This window comes from Gymnoscopelus microlampas, assembly GCF_963454915.1.
Source record: "Gymnoscopelus microlampas genome assembly, chromosome: 23".
Taxonomy (NCBI): Eukaryota; Metazoa; Chordata; class Actinopteri; order Myctophiformes; family Myctophidae; genus Gymnoscopelus; species Gymnoscopelus microlampas.
In genome coordinates this window covers 20,234,661-20,260,768 of record NC_139960.1, presented here as the reverse complement: position 1 = coordinate 20,260,768, position 26,108 = coordinate 20,234,661, and the positions used below count along the sequence as shown (strand labels likewise).

Genomic DNA, 26,108 nt, shown 5'->3' with positions numbered 1-26,108 from the left:
GATCATTGACTGTTTAGTCAGAGAGATATTGTTGCTGTACGGTGCCTTGTGTATTGATTCTCCCTCTTAATACAATGTCAACTTTTTAATTTGAGAACCGGCCTGTGTCTGTCTTTGATTTCGTCTCATCCTTTTTACAGTGGGTTTTCAGCTGTTTAACTACAATTCGTTCTAATTAACATAGAGCAGGATTTACGATCCTTATCAGCTCCCTTATCAGCTCTATCATACATAAAGGCATTTGTGCAGTATACAACAAGTGTGTTGATCTGTCTGCCTGTCCAGAAATGGGTGTGTTTTCTTTTGCCTACAGTGACCCTCCTATTTACACAAGTAAACATTAGCCTACAGCTATGAGAATGCCTGTAGGTGTGTAAACACCTGTAGGTGTGTAAACATCTCTCAGTCATCATAGTACCATGACTTTTTTGGAAAAAGGCATGGAGGCAGCAATACAACTGTTACATGAGATTGTTGCTGTCACTATAACTAATACCTGATTTATATTTCCTCATACAACATAACAAAAACAGCCCATCTACAATTGTAGATCCGCTATTTTCAGTAGGCCTACACACCACCATTGTACGATGAAGCATAAATCAGGCTTACAGTACGTATGCAACCATTTCTGGCACCATTTCTACTAAAATGGTAATGGCCAATGGCCATGAATCCATGAATCCACTGACACCAAACTCATTTTAACACATCTTCTTTAATGTTTGTTGATCACATCTTTCAGACTTTAAAACACCACAGGGTTGCAGCTCACCAGAGAAGAGGGAGAACAAAATAGAGAGAGAGAGAGAGAGAGAGGGGGGGGGGGGTCGTGAATATAATGGGTCCTGTCAGTCAGACAGACAATACAGACTTGGATTAGTTGTTAAGCTAGTTTGGGAACATACATTGTGGCTGCTCTTGAACCTGCCTCTGGACCAAAACCTACTGGTAGTGTGCCACAGGCTTAGGTACTGACAATAAAAGAGTATGCTTTTTTGAAAGTAATAGTGTGATGCCGTTTTCCTGTGAGGGCCACACACTGACCCAGATCCAAGGCCTGCTGGGTTCAATACCACCAGTGTGCTGAGGGGCAACTCCATATCGGTCCTGGTTGGATACTCGCAGAGGACCATGGATCTAGAAAACACAAAACTATGAAACGCAGGTCTATAAAACACAGATATCTAGGAAACATTCAGGAGATGCTGATGGCTGCACAGCAGCAGCTGGCAATCCAGTGTTTGATGTGAGAAGAGAATTATTCTCTATTCAGTCAGGTTTACCGATGTCCGTGGTGTGTTCATGATGGCAGTGTGTGACTACTACATGTGTTTGTGTGCGTGATTGCATGTGTGTATGTTGTAGGTCAGGTCACCCCCTCCTCACATGTATTCCAAGGGTGTGACAGTGTGAGTTAATCGATGTAGACACACCTCAGTCCTCTGTGCATATAGGAACAGAGGGGCTTGTCATTGTCATAGCACCATTAAGATTCTGTAGGCTGTCACACACTTGTGACATTACAAGTGTAGTCCTACAACTTGACTGACAGGTGCTAGGTCCAATCAGAAAGTTATTTGCTCCGACGGGGGAAGAGTTCTGGTTCGCAATTGGTCCATGGGAGGGATATCTTAGCCTCCGTTGGATGTGATTTTCTTCGTCGATAATAGTGATCACAAATAAAATATTATTATGTTTTCTATACAACACCATACCCACTTTCATTTATATAGTATAATAGCCATTTTAAGATTCAAAAATATCATTTGAAAATGCAAAACAAGAGAAACCATGATGTTTTACATAGTGTATCTTTTTTCCTACCATTTGATTATCACAATGTACTCTGTGCTTGGATGGAACAATGGTTGGATGGCACTGTAACATTACTCACTCTTTGCTCACTCTTGACTTAAATGTGGAACAACTCATCACTTTTTAAAACTTTTTTTTTTATAGCAGCATGCCTGAGAACAACATTAACTGGCACATCACGAGTAGCTAAAGCCACAAACTTAGTCGAACATGCTGTAGAAAGAGCAAAGAGCTGGAACAGGCAAACCTTCTTTCGTCCTCCATGGACCTAGGCATTAACATACTGACCAAATTCATAAAAACCACGACAGAGAAAATAGTCATATCAGAGATGGGAACCAGCCATGCATCCAAACAACCAGCAGATGGAAACAGAGAGCACATCATTGTCATGAGACCTAGCAAATACAATTCAATAAACCTGACCAACCTCATACCATTGCCTCTTTTTGTTGAAGGCAAGCAGCATTGCATGTTGATCTCTCTATGTATACACAGTCAAATCTGGAGTGTTCATTTAACTTTGTACTTTTTTGTGTGAATAAAATGTACTTGATCTGTATGGTAGAGCATGTTATACAATATAACTAACACAACTGCAGTGATTGATCCCTGCTCTTCTATTGAGAAATTTAGATCCAGTGGTCAGGTAGGACTAATGGTTGACAAGAGGTATTGCACAAAGCTCAAAGCATTATATCTACCCTACCTAAACAGCCCCTTACTGTTTGACTGTCTTAGCTCAGCAGTTGCTGTAGAAATGTTGTGCGCTCGCGTAGGAGAGCCGGTATTGGATCCCTGGTAAGACACCCATTTTACATATTTCGGGTTTAAATGAACACGCCGGATTTTACCACATAACTTCATGTTATTCAGGAAAAAGTGCAACAGAATAAGCTAGCCAAGAGAACAGCAATTCAACAGTGCTTGGACATAGCAGCGATAACTAATCACAGAACCTTTCACAGAAGACTGCCTTTTCTACAAAACATGCTTTTCACTCTATCAAGTCAACTCACTATTTTTACCCCGATCATTCCTAATCTACCTTATATTTATGGTTGTAATGCATGAGTGGATTCCCAGCTCCTTAACTTCAGAAACACTCAATTCCAATTATTTATTTTTTACTCACTCAGTCACCTGGTAGAGTAACTAAGTTACGGTGAGTGTTCTGCCCCCAAGGGATGGATGCTACACATTAGTGATGGACGCATGTGTTAACCCCGAACAATTTGGAGCCTTTTGGGAGCGAGTGAGTGAAAAGCAGTGTATAAATGCAATGCATCATCAATCATTATATGTATATTTTCTTTTCATTACTGTCAATATATGAACACACGAGCGAGCAGCTATGCTAATAAGCAACGTCTCCACGGCGATAAACGAAACACTGCCAGCTCAAAATTGACAGCAAGCTCAAACACAAGAGGAATACAACCATAAAACAGTATTTTGGTCTTTTTTTGGGGGGGATGAAAATAAAGGATTTAAAGTATACTTTCATATATAGCAATAAAAAATAAGTAACATCTCAATACTCCAATAATAACTCTTACATTGATATTGTGCTCATTAGGATTTCTATCTTTTTACATATATTTATATTAATCTTTATAGCTATTTATGTAGATTTATTTTGTTTTTGTTGTCATTGTATTTAAATCCCCATGCCCTAGGAACTACACTATACCTCCAACTGTCTACAGTGCAAGACCTCACCAATATGGTTACTGAATGGAGACCTCACCATCATGGCTGATGAATGTTTGCTGAAGGCAATGCGTGGTAGATGGCAGGACACTGTATGAGGTTGACAGTTAGCACCACGGACGGTCAGGAGGGGATGTGAACCCACTCCAGGAAGCACTTGAATGGAATAGTGAAAGGAGTGAAACATTGAACTGTAGAATAAGGAACCTTTGACACAGAGAAGAGATAGACAGAGGACACCCTGTAAAGTACCGAGAGGTCTTCAAGTTGGGAAACAGCGTCATTATTATCATTATTTTTCTCAGACTTGGGATAGTGGTCCAGACTATTTTGGGCACAGTGGTCCAGACTTGTCCTGTCCGATTCACAGATAACCGTCCACATTGTTTGGATTGATTTATCTGTATGGATACAGTAGTGTTTCAATCCAATTCTGACTTGATTCAGAATGGTTAAGGGGTAATGGTTGAAACTCAGGTCTGCGTGCTGGGGCAGTCCTGATTCACAGAAGCCCAGAGCGTTCTATGGGTAAGCCACAGCAGCCTGTTTCTGGGCTAGGCGTCTCAGCTCCTCCCTGATGGCCTTGATAAGAGAGGCAGAGCTGTGGGCAGAGGGCGAGGCATCCTCTGGGGGGTACTCTGGAGTCGGGGAGGTTAGGAGCAGAGGAGGAGCCGAGGGGTCCCGCAGTGAGGAGCTGGGCATCTGGAACACAGATGAAGAGGAGAACTCAGGAAACGACAGCACCTGGAGAGAGAGAGAGAGAGAGAGAGAGAGAGAGAGAGAGAGAGAGAGAGAGAGAGAGAGAGAGAGAGAGAGAGAGAAAGGAGGACAACGGGTTGGACAAAAAAACTTTCTACTGCAACACAAACACTTGTTTGGATAAACAGTGTGGAACTCAATAGGCTCTATGCACAGCAGCCATATTGGAAAGAAATTGGGCCTCTTCTTACTTCCTTCACAGGTGTTACCAATGATACTAATGAAGGCTCAGTTCCATTCTGGTCAGGGTGCTGATATTTAGGGTGACCACCCATCCCGAAATTCGCGGGACAGTCCCGAAATTGGACCCTCTGTCCCGCGTCCCGCACAAGCAGAGCAATGTCCCGAAAATCAAAGATATGAAAAAAAAATAAAAATGATTTAAAAAAAAATAATGAATAGGTTAAATCAGGCAAAAATAAGAATTAAATAACATAACCCTAACCTAACCCTAATCTTAACCCTAAAACCGAAATAAAAAAAACAAAAACTGGAAAAAAATGAACCCAATCCGCCCAGAACCGCGCAAAAAATGTGCGCGCGCACGGGAGGTCCTCATGCACGCGCGCGTCCCGCGGAACGGGTACGTCTGTCCCTCAATGGGTCTGTTTGAAGGTGGTCACCCTACTGATATTGTGCATGTTGGCTCACTAGAAACACTCCATTTTGGTTCCCAAATGGCCCCTTATTTGGTTCCATTTGTACACTCTCAAGAGTTATGGGGGTCCTTGAAAATAAGACAACCACTATGCCACAAATGGAACAGAGCCTTAATTAGTATCATTGGTAACACCCGTGAAGGAAGTAAGAAGGGGCCCAATTCATTCCCAATATGGCTGCTGTGCATAAAGCCTATTGGGTTAAGGGACTCACACTTTCTCTGCTGGCTCCTGGTCTGGACAGATCCTGGTCTGAGTGCTGATGGTTCCAGCTGGAGCCGGTGGGGCCAGAAACGCTGCGGCCCACCCCAGGGTACGCACTAATCTGACTGGACAACCCCACCTGGGTCAGGTGGTGGAGCTGGGCACCTGGAGAATGCATATTCACCATAGAGACAAATCACTGCATGTACACTCAATGCACACTCTTAGGGTAGACTCTTTGCATGACAAGTCACGTACCTCTGGAAACTCATTCACAGAAAGAGCGACAAAATCTTCTTTGATCAAACTAGCAGAGCAGATAATAGGCACACTCTTTCATTTTGTGATACAAGCGTGAAATTTGGCGTGAACATTCCTCTGGGTCAACTCTTTGACTTTTTAAACCTAGCCATCCAAAAATCCAATATGGCGGTCATTTTTCAAGAAGGCCGCCGAATTAAAGTCATATCTATATTTTTTGCACATTGTAGGAAATATTTCACCATTATAGATAGATAGATATTGTTTTGTTTGTTATTTTAAGTTTTTTTTTTAAATTATTATTATTATTATTATTATACATTTTTTTTTACTGAATATGTCTCAAATGTATTAGTCACATTCACAGCTGCACATTGCTGTACAAGAAAGAGATAAACAAAAACATTTGCACCTGCCAGTACAGCTTTGTTTGCAGAAGCATTTCGTAGATAGATAGATAGATGGACAGATACTGACTGACAGAGATTTGTGGAATTTATAGTTAGATGTTGCTACCTTGTTGTAGCCCAAGTCTCCCTTCTAAAAGAGATTATTAATGTCAATGGGCAATGCCATAAGTTTCAGAGGGGGTTTTAAACTGTTCTACCATGGGGTGGACGAGAGAAGAAATTGGGTATAGGTATAATCCTCAAGGAACATTTTATCAACAGGCAGCCAGAGTCATGAAGAAAGTAGGCAGGAGTAAAAGGAGATGAGGAGTAAGGGTAAGAGAGAGGTTTGAGGGCTAAGGAAAAGAGTATGAGGAGTTGTATGAGAGGTTGGACACCAAGGAGGGAGAAAAGGATTTTTAACGATTGGCTAGACAAGAGGCACTGAGATGGAAAGGATGTGAAACAGGTTAAGGTGATAAAGGATAGAGATGGAAATGTTCTAGCAAGCGAAGCCAGTGTGTTGAGAAGATGGAAGGAGTACTTTGAGGGAACGTAAAGTATGTGTCAGGAGTTATTTGTGACAAAAGGCTACCAGTGAGAGGGGAGATGTATAAGACGGTAGTGAGACCAGCCATGCTGTACGGCTTGGAAATGATGGCACTGATAAAAAGACAGGAGGCACAGCTGGAGGTGGCAGAATTGAGGACACTATGATTCTAATTAGGAGTGACAAGGAAGGGCATCATCAGAAATGACTAAATTAGAGGGTCAGCCCAGGTTAGAAGGCTTGGGGATAAAGCAAGAGAGGCGAGGTTCAGATGGTTTGGACATGTGAAAAGTAGGGATGAGAGGTACATTGGGAGAAGGATGCTAAAGATGTACTGTAGCTGCCAGGCAAGAGGAGAAGAGGAAGGCCAAAGAGGAGATGCCGTGAGAGACGACATGCAGGTGGCAGGAGTCCATGTTTTAATTCTGATGGTTATAAATGGTAACTCCTGAAAATGTTCGAAAACATACTATGGGAGTGCTATTTGGTGATTTGGTGATTGACCTCACAAAAGTATCCTATAGGCAATATGCTGAAATGCAAAAAAACAGTCTTATTTTGGCAGCCATCTTAAAATAAATGGCTGCCATCTTTGATTTATGATTGGCCTGGTTTCCTAAATCGAAGAGTGATCTCCAAAGATGATTTGTATCACGCTTGTATCACCATTTGAACGATTCTCCCAAAATATTGCTGTTATCCGCTGCACTGAAATTGAATTCATGAAGAAATATATAGACATTTCGGTCCCTCTGGACCTTCATCAAGAGACACTCTTGAATAAAATTGATGCTGCTGAACAAGAGCAGTGTGCAGGATTTTTCTTCATGAATATTTCTTCATGAATGGTCACTTGTTAATGTCCAATGCACCTGCATCTGAACTAAGTGGATGTGGAACATTTCCTTTGCAAATTATTGAGCACATACAATATACCACACAACTGATATCAGACCTAATGATTTGACTGATAAGTTTCATAGCATCCTACCTGTGCTGCCACCCACTGGGCGTGGTCTGGAGGAGGAGGGAGGGTCATCATACTGCCCCCTGCTGGAATACACTGACTCCTGCAGCTGCTCACTAGCAGACACATAACCACCTGACCCCAAGCCTTCCCTACAAAACAATATCATCCATGTAAAATCAACCGTGGCCTTAGTTGAGCCACGATGTGAATGGCAAACTATGTATGTCCTGTCCATACATAAACATCATGTTTACGTGATCTCTAACTCAATATCTGACATACAGTATGGTGCAATGCGGTGCATGGTTAAGGTCAATTATTGATTATTGTGCATGACTTCTGAACTATTCATCAACAAAGCTTGTCTCAAGCCATTCTTTAGGACATACATGGGCAACTGGCGGCCCGGGCGCCACATCGGAATACTGATATATTATTGATTTCAGCTGTTACAATTCCAAACATGCAAACATGACCCGCTTAAATTACTTCAGTCTATATTAGTAGCTTAATGACTAGTATTACAATTCTATTGTCTTTTTTATGTCCAATGTATTTGTATCTAGGTTCATAAAGTTAACATGCAGTAACTAAAAAAATGTTACCTTTCAGGATTCCAATTCAAAAATAGCAAAAAAAAGATCTGGATTCCAATTCAAAAGAAGCGAAAGTAGCAGATCTACAAGTTCAAAGCGTGTCGCACTGCGACGCGTTTTGAGCTTGTAGATACTACTTTTACTACTTTTTTTTTTTTTACTACTTTTACTACTTTTGCTACTTTTGTGCGACAGAATGGCGAAGTACGGCATTCATTTACAAAAAAAGTTATAATACGGAGATAAAGAGTTGAGTCTGACAGTATATGCAATGTGGCCCTCTGGAGTGAGAGTGGAAATATAGTGGCCCTCTCCATCATCAAAGTTGCATCATCCCTGCTTTAGGAGATGATGTCATCTGGTGCTGAGCCACACTGCTCACAAGTTCAACTATTTGTTTTGTTTCACTCTCACATCAAATGCAAAGTCACTCACCTGTCTAAGAGGCCTTGAACTGAACTGGGAGACATTCCTAACTCTGCGTACCTCTGGAGAGGAGGGAGAGAATCGAATGAGGAACAAATCCTGACAGGGAATTCAGACATGGAAGGACTGTGACTTGAACGGCAGGGAGGATTGAGAGTCAAGACGGTACTCACCGCAGAGAAGGGACTGTGCGAGGGGGCTGCCGGGTAGGACCCCCACTGCCTCCCTGAGGGCCGTGTCTGAGGGGAGGGGCTGGGCAGGGCGGGACTGACTCCTGTTAAGCCGGCGCTGCCCTGGGAGGAGGGCGACACCAGGGCAAAGGCGTCGTCCAATAGAGAGTGCATCTGCTGCCGCGCCTCCTCAATAGACGGTTGAGGGGGCATATAGGGGGGCGGAGGAGGGGCGTCAAACACCTCATCATTAGGTGAGGGGCTGCCGTGGTCAGGGGGTAGGTCAGGGTCAGACTGTCAGAGAGAAGAGGCAGAGTAAGTGTGCGTGTATGTGAGTGTCTGTGTGTACATGTATTTGTGTATGCGGGTGTGTTAGTGTGTGTGTGTGTGTGTGTGTGTGTGTGTGTGTGTGTGTGTGTGCGTGCGTGCGTGCGTGCGTGCGTGCGTGCGTGCGTGCGTGCGTGCGTGCGTGCGTGCGTGCGTGCGTGCGTGCGTGTGTGTGTGTGCAGGTGCATCTGTGTTTGCATGCATGTGTGCATACTATACTACGTGTGGCAAGCCACTGAAGCTGTGCATGAACAGTATAAATCTCACCATATATGCCACGTTGTTGAGTCCGGGGTATTTCCTGTAGGTGGCGCTCTGGTCGGTGAGTAACCTATCTCTGTCTGTGTCGGGAAGACTGCCGTTCCCTGGCTGTCCTCTTCGCACCCGAGGGGAGCGCCTCCCTCTGGATATACACAAATCAAAAATCAAATGGAATCAAAGGTAATTTCTCAAGTGAACGATATGGCACAGTAGCAGTTTTTTTTAAGCTGGTAATGAAATGGTAGATGTACAAACGCTAATTAATAAATGTATATATATAAAAAAAGGAATAGGTATTAAAGTTGCAAATGTACTGTAGGTAATGGAAACGTGACGTTTTCTGTCCATGTCAAGGGATCTTTAAGCTGAATCATCCTGTGAGTCTGTGTGACCTCTCACCTCTTCCTGGAGTCGTTGGGGGTCGGAGGTGAGGAGACGTCAGTCTGTAGGATGCAGTCCATGTGGTCATGGGCGGAGCTGTAGAGACGCTGGGCTGCTCCTCCCGGCACGGGCCCATCGCCGAACGCATCCAAGATGTCATCCATGGAGGGGAACTCACACTGGCCCCTCCTCTTTGCCCGCTGGCGCAGTTTGTTCCTGTGGTGCTCAATCTCTGACTTGTGCCTCAGAGCAACCTGCAGGTACACACAAATACAGATAAGCAAACATTTGTAATAATAACAATGATAATGATAATAATCTTTATTTATATACACTTCTTATAGAAAAGACTGCAACTCAAATTGCTTTGCATAGAAAAAAGACGAAAAATGCAATGAAATGAAATGAAAAAAAGGTCTCTAGGTGGCACAAGGGTAAAGTTCCTGTCCACCACTGTGGAGACTCCTCCAGAGTGTTCTGGCTTGGCCGGGCGTTCCAACAACGAGAATTGTCCGTTTTCACGAATGGGAATTTGGGTGGAGGAGGGTGATCTCTGTCGCTGCATTAGTGAATCCTACAGGTCGGTCAGGGCGCCTGTCCAGCGGTGAGAGGAACTGTTCCTCCACCACATGTCCTCCTGGAGGAGACATGGGGTTGTCTACACCAGGGGTGGGCAACTTTGATGATGGAGAGGGCCACTATATGTCCACACTCACTCCAGAGGGCCACATTGCATATACTGTTGGGCAGAAACCTCCTATCTCCGTATTTTAACTTTTTTCGTAAATTCAGTGAACTCGGAAATTACATAATTACTAAATTTAAAAAAACATTTTAAAGGATGGTGAAAAGATAATGAAAAATGCACATAAGTTGATAAAGTAATGTAACAATTTAAAATAATTAACAATAAATGAAATTGGAGCAAGGATAAGATCAAATGTTAGGTGGTACGTGGTACAGTGAGTACACTACGTGAATCGATATGGTTCCCCCACCTCGGTATTGACCCTCTCGGTGAGCGTGGGGCTGGGCTGGGACTGGCTGTGTGTTGGTGGGCTGGGCCGTGGCTGCATGGCGATGAGCTGGACCTTGTTGGCCTGGCGACGCGTGCCGTCCGAAGAGCCGCGCGACAGGCGGTCTACATGGTCAAAGATGGAGGAGGAGGAGAGCAGCTCGTCCGGACCGCTGCCTGAAGGAGGAACTAGATGAAGGGATGAGAAGATTGAGAAAGTGGGGAGTTGCATGCATTGGAGAAGAGTGTCGTCGTTATCACATTATAATACTGAGTTACACAAAAATGGTGTAAACATACCAATCTTGTTGCGGCCTGTGGTCCAGAATAAAAGAGAGGAAGAAAGAAGAAGACATTATTATGAAAAACTCTGACAAAGGCAGACAGATAAAGGCAGACACAGAGTTCAAGGTCCAGAGTGACACCATTATTTTCCTCTTGAAACACTCAATCCCTCCATCCATCCTTCCTCTCATCCCTCTGGCTCTCTGATCTAAGACGGCATCTTTCCTCCCCTTCCCTCCTGTCGTTTCTCTTCTCGCTTCGTTCCTCTTCCTTTAATCAGCGGTTCCTACTGCTGAGTCAGCGGATATTCATCTCGAGGGCACACGCACAGGCCATCAGTACAAATTCACACGTGTGACCGTGCATGCTCAAGGACATACATGGATACAGCCACTGTTGCACCTACACTTTCTCCCCCTTTCTTTTTGTGAATCACAAAAACAGTGTGATGTACTCACAGTCTCTATCTCTCTCTCTCTCTCTCTCTCTCTCTCTCACACACACACACACACACACACACACACACACACACACACACACACACACACACACACACACACACACACACACACACACACACACACACACACACACACACACACACACACACACACACACACACACACACACACACACACACACACACACACACACACACACACACGTCTAATCATCATTACTCATGAGCACTCTCCTCCAATTATCCTTGACATTTCAACATGCACATCACACATGCACATTCAGAGAACTCATTGAGATGAGACGGCGTCTCTTGCCATTTTTGGGTGTCTTTCGGTGCTGTTTTCCCTCACTAGGCGTGGCTACAGGTCGGGTGCTTTCTTCTGCTGATTCTCTGCCACTTGATTGGTCGCTGCCTAACGAGTCCCCATCTGATGGACTGAGTCTGGCCAATAAAAAAGAGCACAATTGTGTACTGTAAGCACACAGTATCTTGCATGTCTGGTGTATGAATGCGAACAGGGTTCGATTTGTAAAAAAAAACAGAGAGGGGGTATTTTCTTTAATCTCTTAAACCCTATATACTTCGTCCTACAACAGCGAAAATAGCCGATGTACAAACTCACAACACGTTGCGAGCTTGTAGAAGTGCTATTTTCGATATTATCGAACATAAATATCAAACATATCAGACGGTCTACATTTACCAAAGGAAATTTATGTAAATGATTTAATTCAGTGTGACCCCAAGCAGGGATAACACATTTCCTCACCGGCAATAAAAAATGAATGACCAGATTTCATGACCGGATTTTCCCCCCATCCCCCCTCGCAAATCAAACCCTGAATGTGAATCTCATAATATGCATGTGTATATGTTCTGTATGTGTACTGTATGTTATGTATTACACTTTGTATAGTTTTTATTCTCATTTATTTTAAATTTAAAAATTATATAAATCAAATGTATTCTTATTATTATTTATTATTATGAATAACAATGATAATTATAATTATAATTATAATTATATTTATTATATACTGTATATGGTTAAGTTGTCTCTATGTAAGTATAAGCTGTGTCTGAAGTGCATATTGCTGACCTTCCCCTGCGACGGCTGGTTCGAGCTGCCTTGGTGGAGGAGCCTTTGGATTTGGGAGTGTTCAAGTCCCCGCCATCAGAGGGCGTGGCCTCCTTGACAGGAACAGGAAGGGAGCCGGGTTCCTGGATGACCATGATGTCATCTTTACTGTGCTGGCCTAGATGCAGCTTGGCAAAGTCAAAACCTTTTACACTGGGAGCCTGCAGCTAAAGGGAGAGAGAGCGAGAGAGAGAGAGAGAGAGAGAGAGAGAGAGAGAGAGAGAGAGAGAGAGAGAGAGAGAGAGAGAGAGAGAGAGAGAGAGAGAGAGAGATGATGAGTAGTGTAGCCCTACCTGTAGCCCAGCAGCATAATATGCTGGACTACAGGTATAGATGAGCGATAGTTGTTTGGTGTCACTTGTGTGAGAGACCCGGTTTGAATCCTTGCTGCTAACCATGCGTGTGTAGGTTTGCCATTACATTATGATATTGTGATGAGTCTGCTGGCCATTAGCATTGCCTGTATGTGTTTACAGTATGCTTCTGTGTATGCACACACTATATTATCTGCTGCATGCGTAATAATATTTGTATGTGCACCGACCGACCATTTCATGTGTCTATGTGTGCGCAAGCATGCATGCCATACATATATCCACGTATGTGTGCATAAAAACATCTGTGTCTATGTGCAACAGGGGAATTCACTTTGCCCAGTAGGAGGTCTGCTGTATGCGCTGGGACAGGGGTTGTCAAACATTAGGTCAGCACATATTTTTAGGAAAATATCCAATTTCTTTTACATTTCCTTTTTTTTTTTTTTATTTACAAATTATTCCAAATTATTTTCAAAATATCAACTTGGGTCCCGGGGGAACACTAAATTAATCTTTTGGGTCTCGAGCTGAACATGTTGGGAACCAGTGCAGTAGGATGTTGATGATGTTTAAGTGCAGCTGACCGCTTACCTTCTGTCTCTGCTGGATGGTGTTGATGGCGTCCGGCTGAAACTCCAGCTTCTCGGAGCCGCACAGCTTCCAGTAAAGGATGATGATGATGAAGACAGCCAGCAGGACAGGTACCACCACACCCACAATGAGCCAGATACTGCTGCTCTGGGTCTCAGAGGGCGGCACCGACAGCGTCTCTACGGCTGAACACAGTATCGCTAAATGTCAATGTCCTTCGTTAACTGGGGGTGTGGAACTTAAACTGAGTGTTAATTTAACTCTGCATTTGGTGCAAATGTAACCAAATGCATCCGTATATCTTATTTTTTGTGTATTTTGACATGACATACAGTATATGTCTTTTTGGTATGGTTAGGGCTGCTATGGCAAATCTCTTAGCTGACGTAACCTTTTATTTACAGCTAAAATAGAACCAGACTCACGTTGGGCTAGTGGCCTCTGGACTCGGTGGCCCAGTACGATGGCAGCTCTCTGAAGGTCAAGGTGGTTGAGGGTGGCAGCAGTAGACTCAGCTGGGACACGTTCTCCTCCCGGTCCCTCCACAAAGTACAACACCTCCAGGGGGCGCTCTGCGCCTGACAGCCTCGCAACTCGCACCACCTGGGAACACATGGCACATGGAATGTCACAATGTGTAAGTGTGGAATTTAAGATAAGAAATAAGTAAAAAACAGTGAGAGAGAGAGTATTCTATCCTCCATGACATACAGCTTTCCCATGACAAAAACACAGGTGACTCCAATAAGAGATGAATGAGATGAATTGAAGAAAGGAAGGGAAAAGCAAATAAATAACAGATCGAAATAATATATACACGTACCGGTATGTACTATGTGTGTATGTTGGTGTATGTGTATGAAGTTAAAGTTTAAGTTGTGTATTGTCACATGCACACACCAAACAAATAGTTGGTAGAAACATTGCAGGAAGTGAATTATTCCTCAACGGTGTCGGCATAAGAAAATAAATAAGAAATAAACTTTAAAAGTAGATAAGGCAGTGTGTGTGTGTGTGTGTGTGCGTGTGTGTGTGTGTGTGTGTGTGTGTGTGTGTGTGTGTGTGTGTGTGTGTGTGTGTGCATGCGTGCGTGCGTGTGTGATTTGTTGTGTATGTGTGTCACTACGTGCAAATGTGTGTGTACTAACTGTGTGTACCTGCAAACTGCTGTTGCCCACAAACGTAGATCTTTTCCCTCGTCGCTTGGTGCTCTCTCCCAGTCCCTCCTCCAGCAACAGCGCCAGGCGTCTCTCCAAGCGAGCTTTGAAGCTCCGCTCCGCTACCATCTGCTCCTGTACACCCAGTAGAACTGAGACACACACACACACACACACGCGCACACGCACACGCACACGCACACGCACACACACACACACACACACACACACACACACACACACACACACACACACACACACACACACACACACACACACTCAGCTGTAGACCCTACACTCTACAGTAGTGGATTTTATTCCATATCCAGGGGACTTTTTCTAAAAAAAAATCCCTAGTAACTAAATTGATTTAGCACACAGCTACAGTACTACCAGTGTTTTAGGCTATTCAACTAATAGCATTTTATTCAGCCTGCACTATATTACATTGCAGGGATTTTCTAGATCACAGCAATCATACAGCTTGCAGGCTGCTTTAGTCCTAGTCGCTGACAACAACAAAAGAATGGTGAACTGCGGTTTAGCATCCACAGCCAGGTCATGATGACCTTACCTGTACGGACCCATGTAGAGCGTAGATGGTGAGATGTATTCAGCTCAGGGTAGTGGAATGCTGTGGAAACAAGTATGCACAGATTACTGAACGAGGTGCGTGGATGTGTATTGTTTTTATATACTTTTTTGCCGTATTTCTTTAAGAACACGTGTGTGAGTGCGCGTGTGTTTTTGTTTAAGAGGGCATGGTGTGCTTACGCTCAGCAACCTGCAGGGTAGGAAAGCCCAAGTAGAAACTGAACTCGACCACAGTGAGGTTCCTGAGGTGTTCGCTGACCTCTGACCCAGGCAGGTAGCCTCGCCCATCACGCACTGCAAAGGTGATGTCTACCGGAACCTTTTTCTCACCCCCCGGTGGCCGGATCACACCCATGGTGATATTCAGGAGCTGGAGAAAAGACAAAAGGTTACACTGAGGGCTTGTCTGGTTCCGGTTTCCCGATGGGGTGTCTTGGGGGGGGGGGGGGGGAATATAGCAGAGTAGCTCTAATATCTCCGTTGGCCAGGTGGGAGTTCCCTTTGGCTGAGAGAGGAAGATGTTTGCTTTCCCATGCAGCAGACCAGGGGTATGAATCCAGGTACATGTAGTTGCACATACACAGAAATAGTTGCCTTACTGTATTTCTTATAACATTTTCATGCTTTATTTAGACAAAACAAGTCTTGGCCATTACTGGGTGACAGATGAAATGAATGAGCCAACTGTATCAAATCAGCCAGGGCTCCCAATAGTTGAACAAACTCAAACTCACCTGCACAGTGATGTTGCCCAGCTCGTGTGAGCGTCTGCGTGCCTCTGCATAGGCCATCGCTAGCCCCCTCTCCACTCGCTCACTGAAGTTACACACTCGCACGTCCACATGGCTGGGCACGAACTGCAGCACAGAATGGATCTGGTACTTCAGGTCAGGGATGGTGTAGAGAGGGGAAATCGTGGGTATGGGGCCGGAGCTTCTTATTGGACGCAGAGCGTTGATGACGGACATGGCAGTGAAAATCAGTGGTCCCGCTACGACGCGGAAGGCAAAGCTAGACGGAGTTCTCAGGAACTGGTGGGAAAAAACAAGAGAGTGGTACATGGCATTATGAAGTATAACAGAATTATTTGCAACCACTATCATTATTTCCAACATAGCACAATTATTGAATCCAAGCTTTCATGAAGCAAATTACTGACACGATTCCAGTGATTTCAAAGTATACCTGAAGTTCTACTGAGCGGTTGAATTCTTTCTTCAGAATATCTCTGACCTGAGTAAAGCCAGTCGAGGACCCTTTGGAGCTGACTATGGGAGAAAGAAATATAAACTTTTGATCAACTTTCAATTATATCCATTAAATACACAGGATAGTGAAGTTCATAAACGAACGCAAACAAAACCAATACATTTTGCCAATAAAAAACATACTTTTGTTCACCTACTAGCGTTACCATTACTATTGTTTTAGCTATTGATTTTTATACATAATATAACATGACTACAGCCATTTCATTTACCAACATTAATACATACCCGGACTAGTTTTATCAACGTTGGCAGAATCTGCTTTGTTTGTGTTTGTTCATATGGTTAAAGTGTGATTTTGAGATGTGTCTCGCCACACAATGATAGTGAATGGAATTGCTACATGTGCTTTCTCGGCCAGGGAGCACAGAAGCAACAGATAAAGCTAATCAACAATATTTGGACTAATATCATGCCCAGGGAAGCTATACAACCCAAAAGTCGCCCATTAAGACCTGGAATGCATCTGTGTCACTTGATTTGAGCTAAAAAGCATTATTTTACACTTTGGCTATTCAAAAATAGCAGATATACAAGCTCATAGCGCGGCACCGAGTGCGCGCTATGACATGAAAAAGTTTGAAAACCACTGATATAGAAACATACATTTTTCAGAAAACCGTTAGGATTCAGAAGACATTTTGCAGAATCGGAACCTCAGGCCTCAATGTGTTAAAAGCCTGCTGTACACGCTGAGCTACTTTTCTTTAGTAGTGCTACTAAGCGTGCCGTCGTCTTACCTACTCTGACCAGATACATCTCAGGCTTGGTGACATTACACAGGTACTGTCTGGAGGGTGGGGACTGTGCCACTCTGGGGGTGGTGACCGGTGGCATCCGGGTCAAGCTGATCACCGTGATCTGAGTTGTCGTGGTAACAGCTGTTGTGGTGGTGGTGGTGATGGTGGTGGTGGGTTTAGTGGGGGTGGGCCTGTGGGCAATGGGAACCCTTGTTAGAGGCGGTGGCTTTAGCGTGATGGTGCCTGGCTCGGCCGCGTCTCGCCCGGGGGGTCGCTCGGGGCGTTCGGGGCGAGCGGGTGGCCCCGGGGGCGGAGGGGGCGGGGCCCCGCTGGTAGTGTTTGAAGGGGGACGTGGGATGTATCTGCCCGGGGTAGATGGCCGGTCCTTTGGCCGGGCGGCGGGAGGGGAGGGGGGCGCCCTGGCCGTGGGCCTGACCGGTGGCGTGGGGACGCCCTGCCCGCCCAACAGAGTGGGAGAAAGGGAGAGGGGAGGGGTGGGCCCCACCGAGGGTCTCTTGGGCTCCCGTCCCGGGGGAGGACCTGAGCTAGGGGACGGCGAAGGAGGATGAGTGTGCGCGTGCGTGCGAGTGTGCGTGGTGGTCGGCGTAGGGGTGATGGCCGGTTTGGCGGTCATCGGCTTGACCCGGTCCAGATCCAGCCCGGGGCCTGCTTCCCCATCCCCGCCCCCCTGTCTCCCCCGCTCCTGCTCTCTCTCTCTCTCACGTGCCAGCAAGTTGGTGTAATACTCCAGGCTGTTCATATCTGGCAGCAGCAACTCAGTGGGTTCCAAAGGCAGCATGTCCTCCAGGTCATAGTCCTCCTCCTCCCAGGCGGGGAACGCGTCCGGCCGGGCCGGGTGGGTGTGAAACCCCACCCTGAACGGGCCGGTGGGGGTGGAGGCGGAGGAGGAGGGAGAGAGGTGCGGGCGGGAGGAGAGCGGGAGCGTGGGTCGGGAGGGGAACGAGGTGTCGTAGGACACCCAGTCACTGGTGTCGTCGCCGTCCACGTCATCGTAGGGGTGGCTGGGCAGCGGCGTGGACAGCGCCATGTCCTCCCCGTCCGGCACCATGAAGGAGAGGGTCTCCAGGTAGTCGCCCGAGCCCCAGGCCTCCTCCAGGGAGGGGCCGTGGTCCCAGGGCGGGGGTGGGGTGAGGGTTGGCTGGCTGTGGGGTGGGAGGGGAGGGGGCTGGCTGGGGGACAGTAGGTCTGGGGGCCTCAGCAGCAGGTGGATGCCCTGAGCGCCCGAGTCTGGGTCCTCGGCCGAGCCCACGCCGCCGTCATTGCCCTGGTAACCGGCTTCTTTGGGTGGACTGACGCCCGGGTGTCTGGATGAGGAGGATGAAGACGATGAACGGGGTGCGCGATGCGAAGGAGGCTGTGCCGTCCTGTTGAAGTCCAGCCCACCTGAGGAGAGAAAGAGAGAGAAGAGAGACCTTGAGCCACAACCAGAACACACAAAAAACAAATGTGTGTGTGTGTGTGTGCGTGTGCGTGTGCGTGTGCGTGTGCGTGTGCGTGTGCGTGTGCGTGTGTTGAAGAAGGTCCTTCAAGCTTTAAAAAAATGAGCAAAAGAGCATGACTGGTCTACAAAGCTCTTTCCTGACACTATTCTGGTATAGTCTGCCACCTTTCAGATATAGCTGTGTACATCTCATCCTACATGCCAATACTTTTCCGTTTCACACTGTCAACTTGTGTAGCCATAATGACAATGGCATTACACCGCTTAAGGCTAAAACACACTGGCTGCGAATGGTGCGTGTCAAAACAGCCACCCCCATTATTGTCTATGTATAACCTACACACCGGTGGCACTGGCGCTCGTCGACGAGCCTTCACACCACTGTTCTATTTCCAGGCGTGAAAAAAAAGGCTATTTTTATGCTTCCGGGTAAATCCCCTCATTATAACAACTTTCCAACAAAAAAGACAATGCCTGGTGGATATTGGCTATTCAGGAGAGGAATTAAGATGCCCGGAATAATTAGGACACAACAAATGTCACACACTGTGTGTGTTCTCAATAGTGTTCTCCATGCAGCGTGCGGCAGCGCAACGCTTCCTGTTGGTGCCATGGGCACTTGACGTTAGGGCTGGTAAACGAATATTCGATATTCGAATATTATTCGAATATGGGGAAAACATGTATATTCGAATATGAAAATTAATATTCGATTAAAACATTTTTTTTTTATGTTTATTTGACAGGGAAAATACAAAAAACTATGTATCAAGTTATAAAAAAAACTAAATATATGTTTTATTGGATCCGACGAGCACTTAAAAAAATAATATTAAAATATTATTATTTATGTATTTTAATAATAATATTTGAAAATATTTGAATATCTACCAATTTTTAAGACCAATATTCGAATATAATTTCTGAGGAATGTTACCAGCCCTACTTCACGCGTGCCAATGATGCGTCAATGACTTTTGACTCACATTTCAAAATCTCAACTTTTGATTGACTAGTGATACAAACTAAACTAACACAAGGAATTAATCAGACTATGTGGTTTACATGAGTAATGTAAGTGAAAGGTAAAGGAAGGAAGACAATGAATGTGTATGCGAGAGACAGGGAGACAGACAATAGAGATGATGTACAGAACAACTGGTAATCACATGCCGGCTATTACTTTCATGGCTGTATAGCTGTGCATATATTGCTATCATTATTATTAGGGCATGCCTAAGATTTGTGCTCTAGCCTACTGAGCAAACCCTTTTCTTTTTAACTGTTTCTACTTTTTGCGGTTCATTTTCTGCTTTGTTTAATTGAACTTTTACACCGTTTTCATTCCACATGCTTTTATGTTGAGTGTCTTTGAGTATCGTGAAAAGCGCTATACAAATAAAATGTATTATCATTGTTTATTATTATGAACTAGGGTGATGTCCTAGGAACATATGCCCTCTCAGTTATGCAATACCGTTATAACTTATAACCGTTCAGGCATTTCCATATGGGCATAAAACGACACAGACAGATTGACAGATACACAGATATTTGTGGATATTTCGTTCTGAACAACCGCTGATCCGACCGACTGTACAGTGCCACTTGGCACTGTACTCCTTTGGGCCCTTTGCGATATACACACCAAGTTTGAAGTAGATCTATTACATGGTTCTCGAGCTATGCCGGAGATAGTCACACAGACACACACACACGCAGAGATTTTGTGCATTTGGTGTCTAGAGGCCGATGCCCGTTGGGAACAATGCCCCTCCGATTCTACACTACCCGTTGTACCCATCGTACACATTGTCAGAGACCTGTTGTACCTGTTGTCAGGGTACTTAGTGCAGAACCGGTTATCATAGTACTAGGAGGCCAATCTATGACGCCATGTGGATTTGTAGATTTATCGATATTGTTTGGAGAACCGCCGATCAGACCAACTTTACAACAGGCACCCCAACCCCACTGGTCCTTGGTGTCATTGGTCATACACACTGCAAGTTTAAAGTTGATCGGTCGGCCAGTTCTCGAGATACGTTAAGGACAGATACACAGACACGCAGAGATTTCATGATGTATTTAGGGTAATGCGCTTTCTTCATCCAAAGTTATGTTCTCTACAGCAATTTTCATGTAAGATTACAAAAACAAAGTAAAATCCTGAGAGTTCATTTAACTAAATGGGCACTGTAACAAATTACTTTTCCTTCTTGGAAATTATGTATAATTTCAGCAAGCCTCAGTGCGTTTGTAACACGTTTGTACACTCTCAGAGTTAAACTAGGACTATTTTACTGTGCACTTAGACCTAAATTATACTTTGTCATGCGACCCTAATGCTCGCCAGAAATTGGATTTCTCTGTGTAAAAATGGGATTCACTGGAGGAAACCCAGATCATCACCCTACTACATCTTTCCGTCCAATGTTCTCTTTTCTCCTCTTTCACTCTTCTTTGGCTATGTTTGATTATTTTCCTTCTCCCCTCCCCTTTTTAAATCATTTTATCCTCTACCATGCCCCCAAAAAACACACACACGCTCGCTCGCTCGCGCACGCACGCACGCACACACATACTAAAACACACAGAGTAATGAATAATTGTACACAGCATCCTCCTCCATCTAGCCTTGACTGAGATCCTTTCATCTATTACTGTGTGCGCGTTGCCGTGGTGACGTCGTGCTTTGCGGCAGTGTCACGTGCCGGATGGCGGTGGGCTCATTGGTATGCTGTAGACATCGCTCTCACAGGCACTCCAGCCCCACAGCATGCACGATCAACACACACTGTACTCACACACACACACACACACACACACACACACACACACACACACACACACACACACACACACACACACACACACACACACACACACACACACACACACACACACACACACACATTTATATTACTATACTTGTGAGGACATCAATATTATAGGACGGAAATTCTATCCTAATCCTAACTCTTTCGCGCACAGAAAATAGCAGATCTAAAAGCTCACAACGTGTCACACTGAGATCCACTTGTTATTTTTGGTAATTGTAAGTCAACTCTAAAAATATTGGTTTATTTTTACCATGAAACAACCATTTTTCTTGTGAGGGCCAGGAAAATTGTCCTCACAATGTGTATTTCTCAAATTCTACTATACTTAAGGGGACATTTGGCCCTCACGGGTATAATAATACAAGTACTGTACACGCACGCACGCACGCATGCGCGAGCGCACACGCATACACGCACACGCACACACACACACACACACACACACACACACACACACACACACACACACACACACACACACACACGTTCATTCATTACAGTGAGATATAGTAGCTTAAGTGGGAAAGAGAGAGATAGATAGAGGGGCAAAAGAGGGAGGGAACCAAAGGGGAGTAAAGAGAAAATAGAATTAGAGGAGAGCAAGACAGATACAGGCAGGAGAGATCAGAGACTGGAGATTGGGTTTCCAAGAATAGCACCACATAGCACCATTCAGTCGATCCACATCACTTTGATGACAAAAATCTAATCACCAACGCAAAGAATGCCTCACTTAACCCTTTAAGGCCGGGAAGGAAACGCATGTGTGTCATTTTAAGGTTTCTTTGGCTATTTTTAGGAAAATCGTGTCCCTGGAACAAAATATGTTTAGATGGGAGGGGGTCCACGGACAAATACATATTATTTTGGGGGTCCTTGACACAAAAAGTTTGAAAACCATTGATAATAATAATGAGCAACATAAGTAAAAAAAAATATGAAAAAACACTTTAGGAAAAAAAAAATGTTAGGATTTACAAGACATTTGTAAAACTTTGAGTTTTTCTTTGAGTGAATTTGTAAAAAGATTTGAGTTAAAAACTTTCGCTTTAAAAAAGTATATATATATATTCAAACTAAAGATTTGCACACATTTTCACGATTTAATTAGCAGATCTACAAGCTCATAGCGCGGCACACGGTGCCGCGCTATGAAATACATATATATCTGCTATTTTTACATAGCCAAAGAAATCTTAAAATGACACAGATGCGTTCCCGGTCTCAATGGGTTAAGTCTACCCACACACACACACACACACACACACACACAATCTAACTTCTCGATCCATGTGGCGTGCGTGACGTTTGCAAGAGTGTAATCTTGTCTGTGCGTAGGATCTCTGTGTATTTCTGTGATCTTGCTGAAGTGATGCGTCTAAGGGAATGTGCGAGCTGCTCACAGTGTTCTGTCTGTGATTACGGGGGATTACTCTGTGGAGTTGTTTCCCGTGGGCCTCCCTATGCCCAATGACAACAGTGATTCACTGAGATGTAGGACTGGGGGACAGTGGGAGTTATGACAAAAAGAGTGATTGCATCACAAAAGGAAGTGTCATGTTGAGAGTGGGACACAGCATCCTACGCACGGTGCTTCATCCACTGCACGTATCAGTTTGCCAAGAATGAGCTAAACCACCGTTTCCCAAACAGTGAGTCGGGACTCATGTTTGGGTCTCGGACACATTTTTGGGTCGCGAGTACATAAAATATTTTTTTGTTTCCTACATTTAAAAAGACATAAATAAGGTTTAAACAAAACAAATATATATATATATATATATATATATATATATATATATATATATATATATATATATATATATATATATATATAGTTGTGTTTAACAAAAACTATTACAACTTTTCATCAATTAAAAACAATTCCAACATTTTCCAAAAAGTATTTCATAAATCAAACATACATTACAAAACAAGTTTAAGAACTAGTGAAAATAGCAGCTCTGCAAGCTCACAAAGCAACAAGAAGCGATGCTTGTAGATCTGCTATTTGCCAACACCTTATTTCTCTATTGGGTCTTGAGCTAAAAAGTGAACCACTGAACTAAACCCTAATTGCGGTACAAAATGCCAACTGGTGCGCTCGGGTGGTGCATGGGTAAAGTTCCTGCCCTAGGGTTTTGAATCCTCTGCGGTGTCTCCGGCTTGGCCAGGCGTCCATTAAAGGACGACTTCACCGATTTTCAACCTATATTCATATAATTGGTCCTCACTAATGCTCATGATAAAATGGTACAATTTCTTCTAATCGGTCTGTGTCTCAGAGGAGGGCTGTGGACAGTTCCGTCTACCAGTGACATCAACAATGGGGAATCCAAGCTAATAGAAACTGCTGGCTTTCTATTCCTGGAAAGTTGCAATGCAATAAAAGAAGCCATTGTTCTCGTGTTAATACAAATCTAAATAAGAAATGTGAAATCTTGTTGGAAAAACAAATCATGCCTAACGATGATGTCACTGGTAGACAGCTTTCTGGACTGTCCACAGCCCTCCTATGAGACACAGACCAAGTAGAAAAAAATGGTACCATTTTATCATGAGTATTAGTGAGGACCTATTAAATGAAGATAGGTTGAAAATGGGTGAAGTCGTCCTTTAAGAGCACAATTGGCCATGTTCATGCAAGGAGGGAGCCTGTTCAGTGGGGTGTGCAACTAGGAGGAATAGTGTGTACCTCCACGTGCACTACGTGCTCCCGGTGAAACTTCAGGTGAAATGAAACGGCCTTGGCGACACACATACCGGAGGTCGCACATGTCTGTGCTCTCGCTCCCTAGGACCAACTGTAGTAGTTAGCGGTGACAAGGGACTAGAATACTCAAGGAACAGGTCATTGGCGTGACGAGTAGATTTGGAGAAACTAAAAAAGGATACCCTTTGTTCAAAACTGCCCTAAAAGAGTACCTACAGGTGGCTGCAATTCGAAAGTGGCCCCTGTAAAAGTCAAAACCTAACAAGAACCTATATTTCTTGTTTTTCTTTTTCCTAGACTGTTTTTATGATGTTCTGCATAGTAGTGTATATCTGCCTGTCATTTAATGTCACTATGAATTGAGTACAAACGACCCCAATGGAATGAAAAGCTAATAGCTTTCTTGGGTTTTTTAATTCCTATTAGCTGACCTTGTATTGAACTGTACTTTCATGTGCTTTTTTCTGCAAACTTCTAATGAAGTATTCAATCAATTAATAGAAATAATGCAAAAGAAATTGCCATCAGGTCCTTTCTGTTCGTGGACCTGGCAATTATTATATAGCAACTTACCTGCAATAGGTGAGCGTGAAGCGGCAGTGGAAAGCAGCGTGCCTGCTACTACCATCACCAGCAGCGCGCTAGCTGTGCGCGGACACGCAGAGTTTCGGGGGTACATCCTTGAGCTCGCACCCGCCAGGATCACAGGTTCCATGGCACGCCAGTCAAATTAGGTCTAAACAGTGGTGCGATGCCATCCCTCCTCAAAGGGCCGCCTGTCTCTGCCCGGTATGATCTTGGTTGGTCAGGAGGCCCTGGAAAAAAAGGAGAAAAAAGGGAGATCAAATCTTTGGGCCAATTAGCCCATTAAGACCTATGGCCGATTCTTCAAGTCCCTTCTAAGATTTTTCTAAAATGTTAAAAAATAGCAGATGTACAGTACAACCTCGCAGCGCGGCACAAAGTGACACGCTGTGAGCTTGTAGATCTACTATTTTTTAATAGCCAACGCTAAAATCTAAAATGACACAGATGCTTTCCTGGTTTTAATGGGTCAGATTAATTGACTATAGACACACACAGTAAAATCCCCACTGATAGTTTATCCCGTTGTAATTCTGAGAGTGTACAACCTTATGGGTCCATTTGGTTACATTTAGTAGCTACAGTCTCAGAGTGAAAGCTGCAATCTGTACTGTAACTTTTATGTCCTACTTGTGGTTCAAGTCAGTCTCCCATGAGATATTGACTTTTGAGCTGCAGGCTCTGCGTGTCAAAAAGGTGTCCTACCTGACACCAGAGTCTAAATGTCTCAATGGAAGAATAGGAAGATCGCTTCCAACAACTGCAGAAGAAGCCCTAGTTATATTATTAACATACTCTACCACACAGCTTGGTTAACGTTTTATTCAAGTAATAACATTTCCGGATTGCAGCTTCAAACGGTAACAGGACAGGTGGCCACTAAAACCATCTGAGCACCAGGGGACAACTCGGCACCAAAACCATCTGGGCACTAGGGACATGTGGGACCTGGACAAGTGGGCACTTTGGGGTGGAGATAACTGGGCACCTGGAGAGGTGGGCACAAAACCATCTAGGCACTAGGGACATGTGGGCACCTGAAGAGGTGGGCACCAAAACCATCTAGGCACTACGGACATGTGGGCACCTGAAGAGGTGGGCACCAAAACCATCTGGGCACTAGGGACATGTGTGCACCTGAAGAGGTGGGCACCAAAACCATCTGGGCACTAGGGACATGTGGGCACCTGAAGAGGTGGGCACCAAAACCATCTATGAACTAGGGACATGTGGGCACCAAAACCATCTAGGAACTAGGGACATGTGGGCACCTGGATGAATCAATTAACTTTAAACTATACAGTATTTTACTTTATATAGGCTACAGCAGCAGCGCAGACAGGCCGCTCACACCTCCTCTGTCCTCTCAGAGTCCTATCGCATTGATAGCTGGCTGACTGACCCACATTACTGGGCATAGGCCTAGCCGGCTAGCCCCCCATATATGTCACCC

At 44.5% G+C, this 26,108-nt stretch overlaps 1 protein-coding gene across 1 annotated transcript; it reads right to left on the bottom strand.

Annotated features, from left to right (window-relative positions):
* Nucleotides 1-4,053: 4,053 nt before the first annotated feature.
* On the bottom strand, nt 4,054-24,785 carry LOC311039580 (UPF0606 protein KIAA1549; the record flags this gene model as incomplete). The annotated part of the gene is made up of 19 exons (XM_084049520.1): nt 4,054-4,275; nt 5,164-5,318; nt 7,345-7,472; nt 8,355-8,407; nt 8,519-8,809; nt 9,065-9,245; nt 9,503-9,738; nt 10,483-10,688; nt 11,549-11,688; nt 12,347-12,552; nt 13,294-13,478; nt 13,719-13,896; nt 14,451-14,602; nt 15,025-15,084; nt 15,225-15,414; nt 15,779-16,075; nt 16,230-16,312; nt 17,053-18,456; nt 24,644-24,785. 19 exons carry the CDS (start codon nt 24,783-24,785, stop codon nt 4,054-4,056), a joined length of 4,509 nt encoding a protein of 1,502 aa, XP_083905646.1.
* Between the last annotated feature and the right edge of the window lie 1,323 nt (nt 24,786-26,108).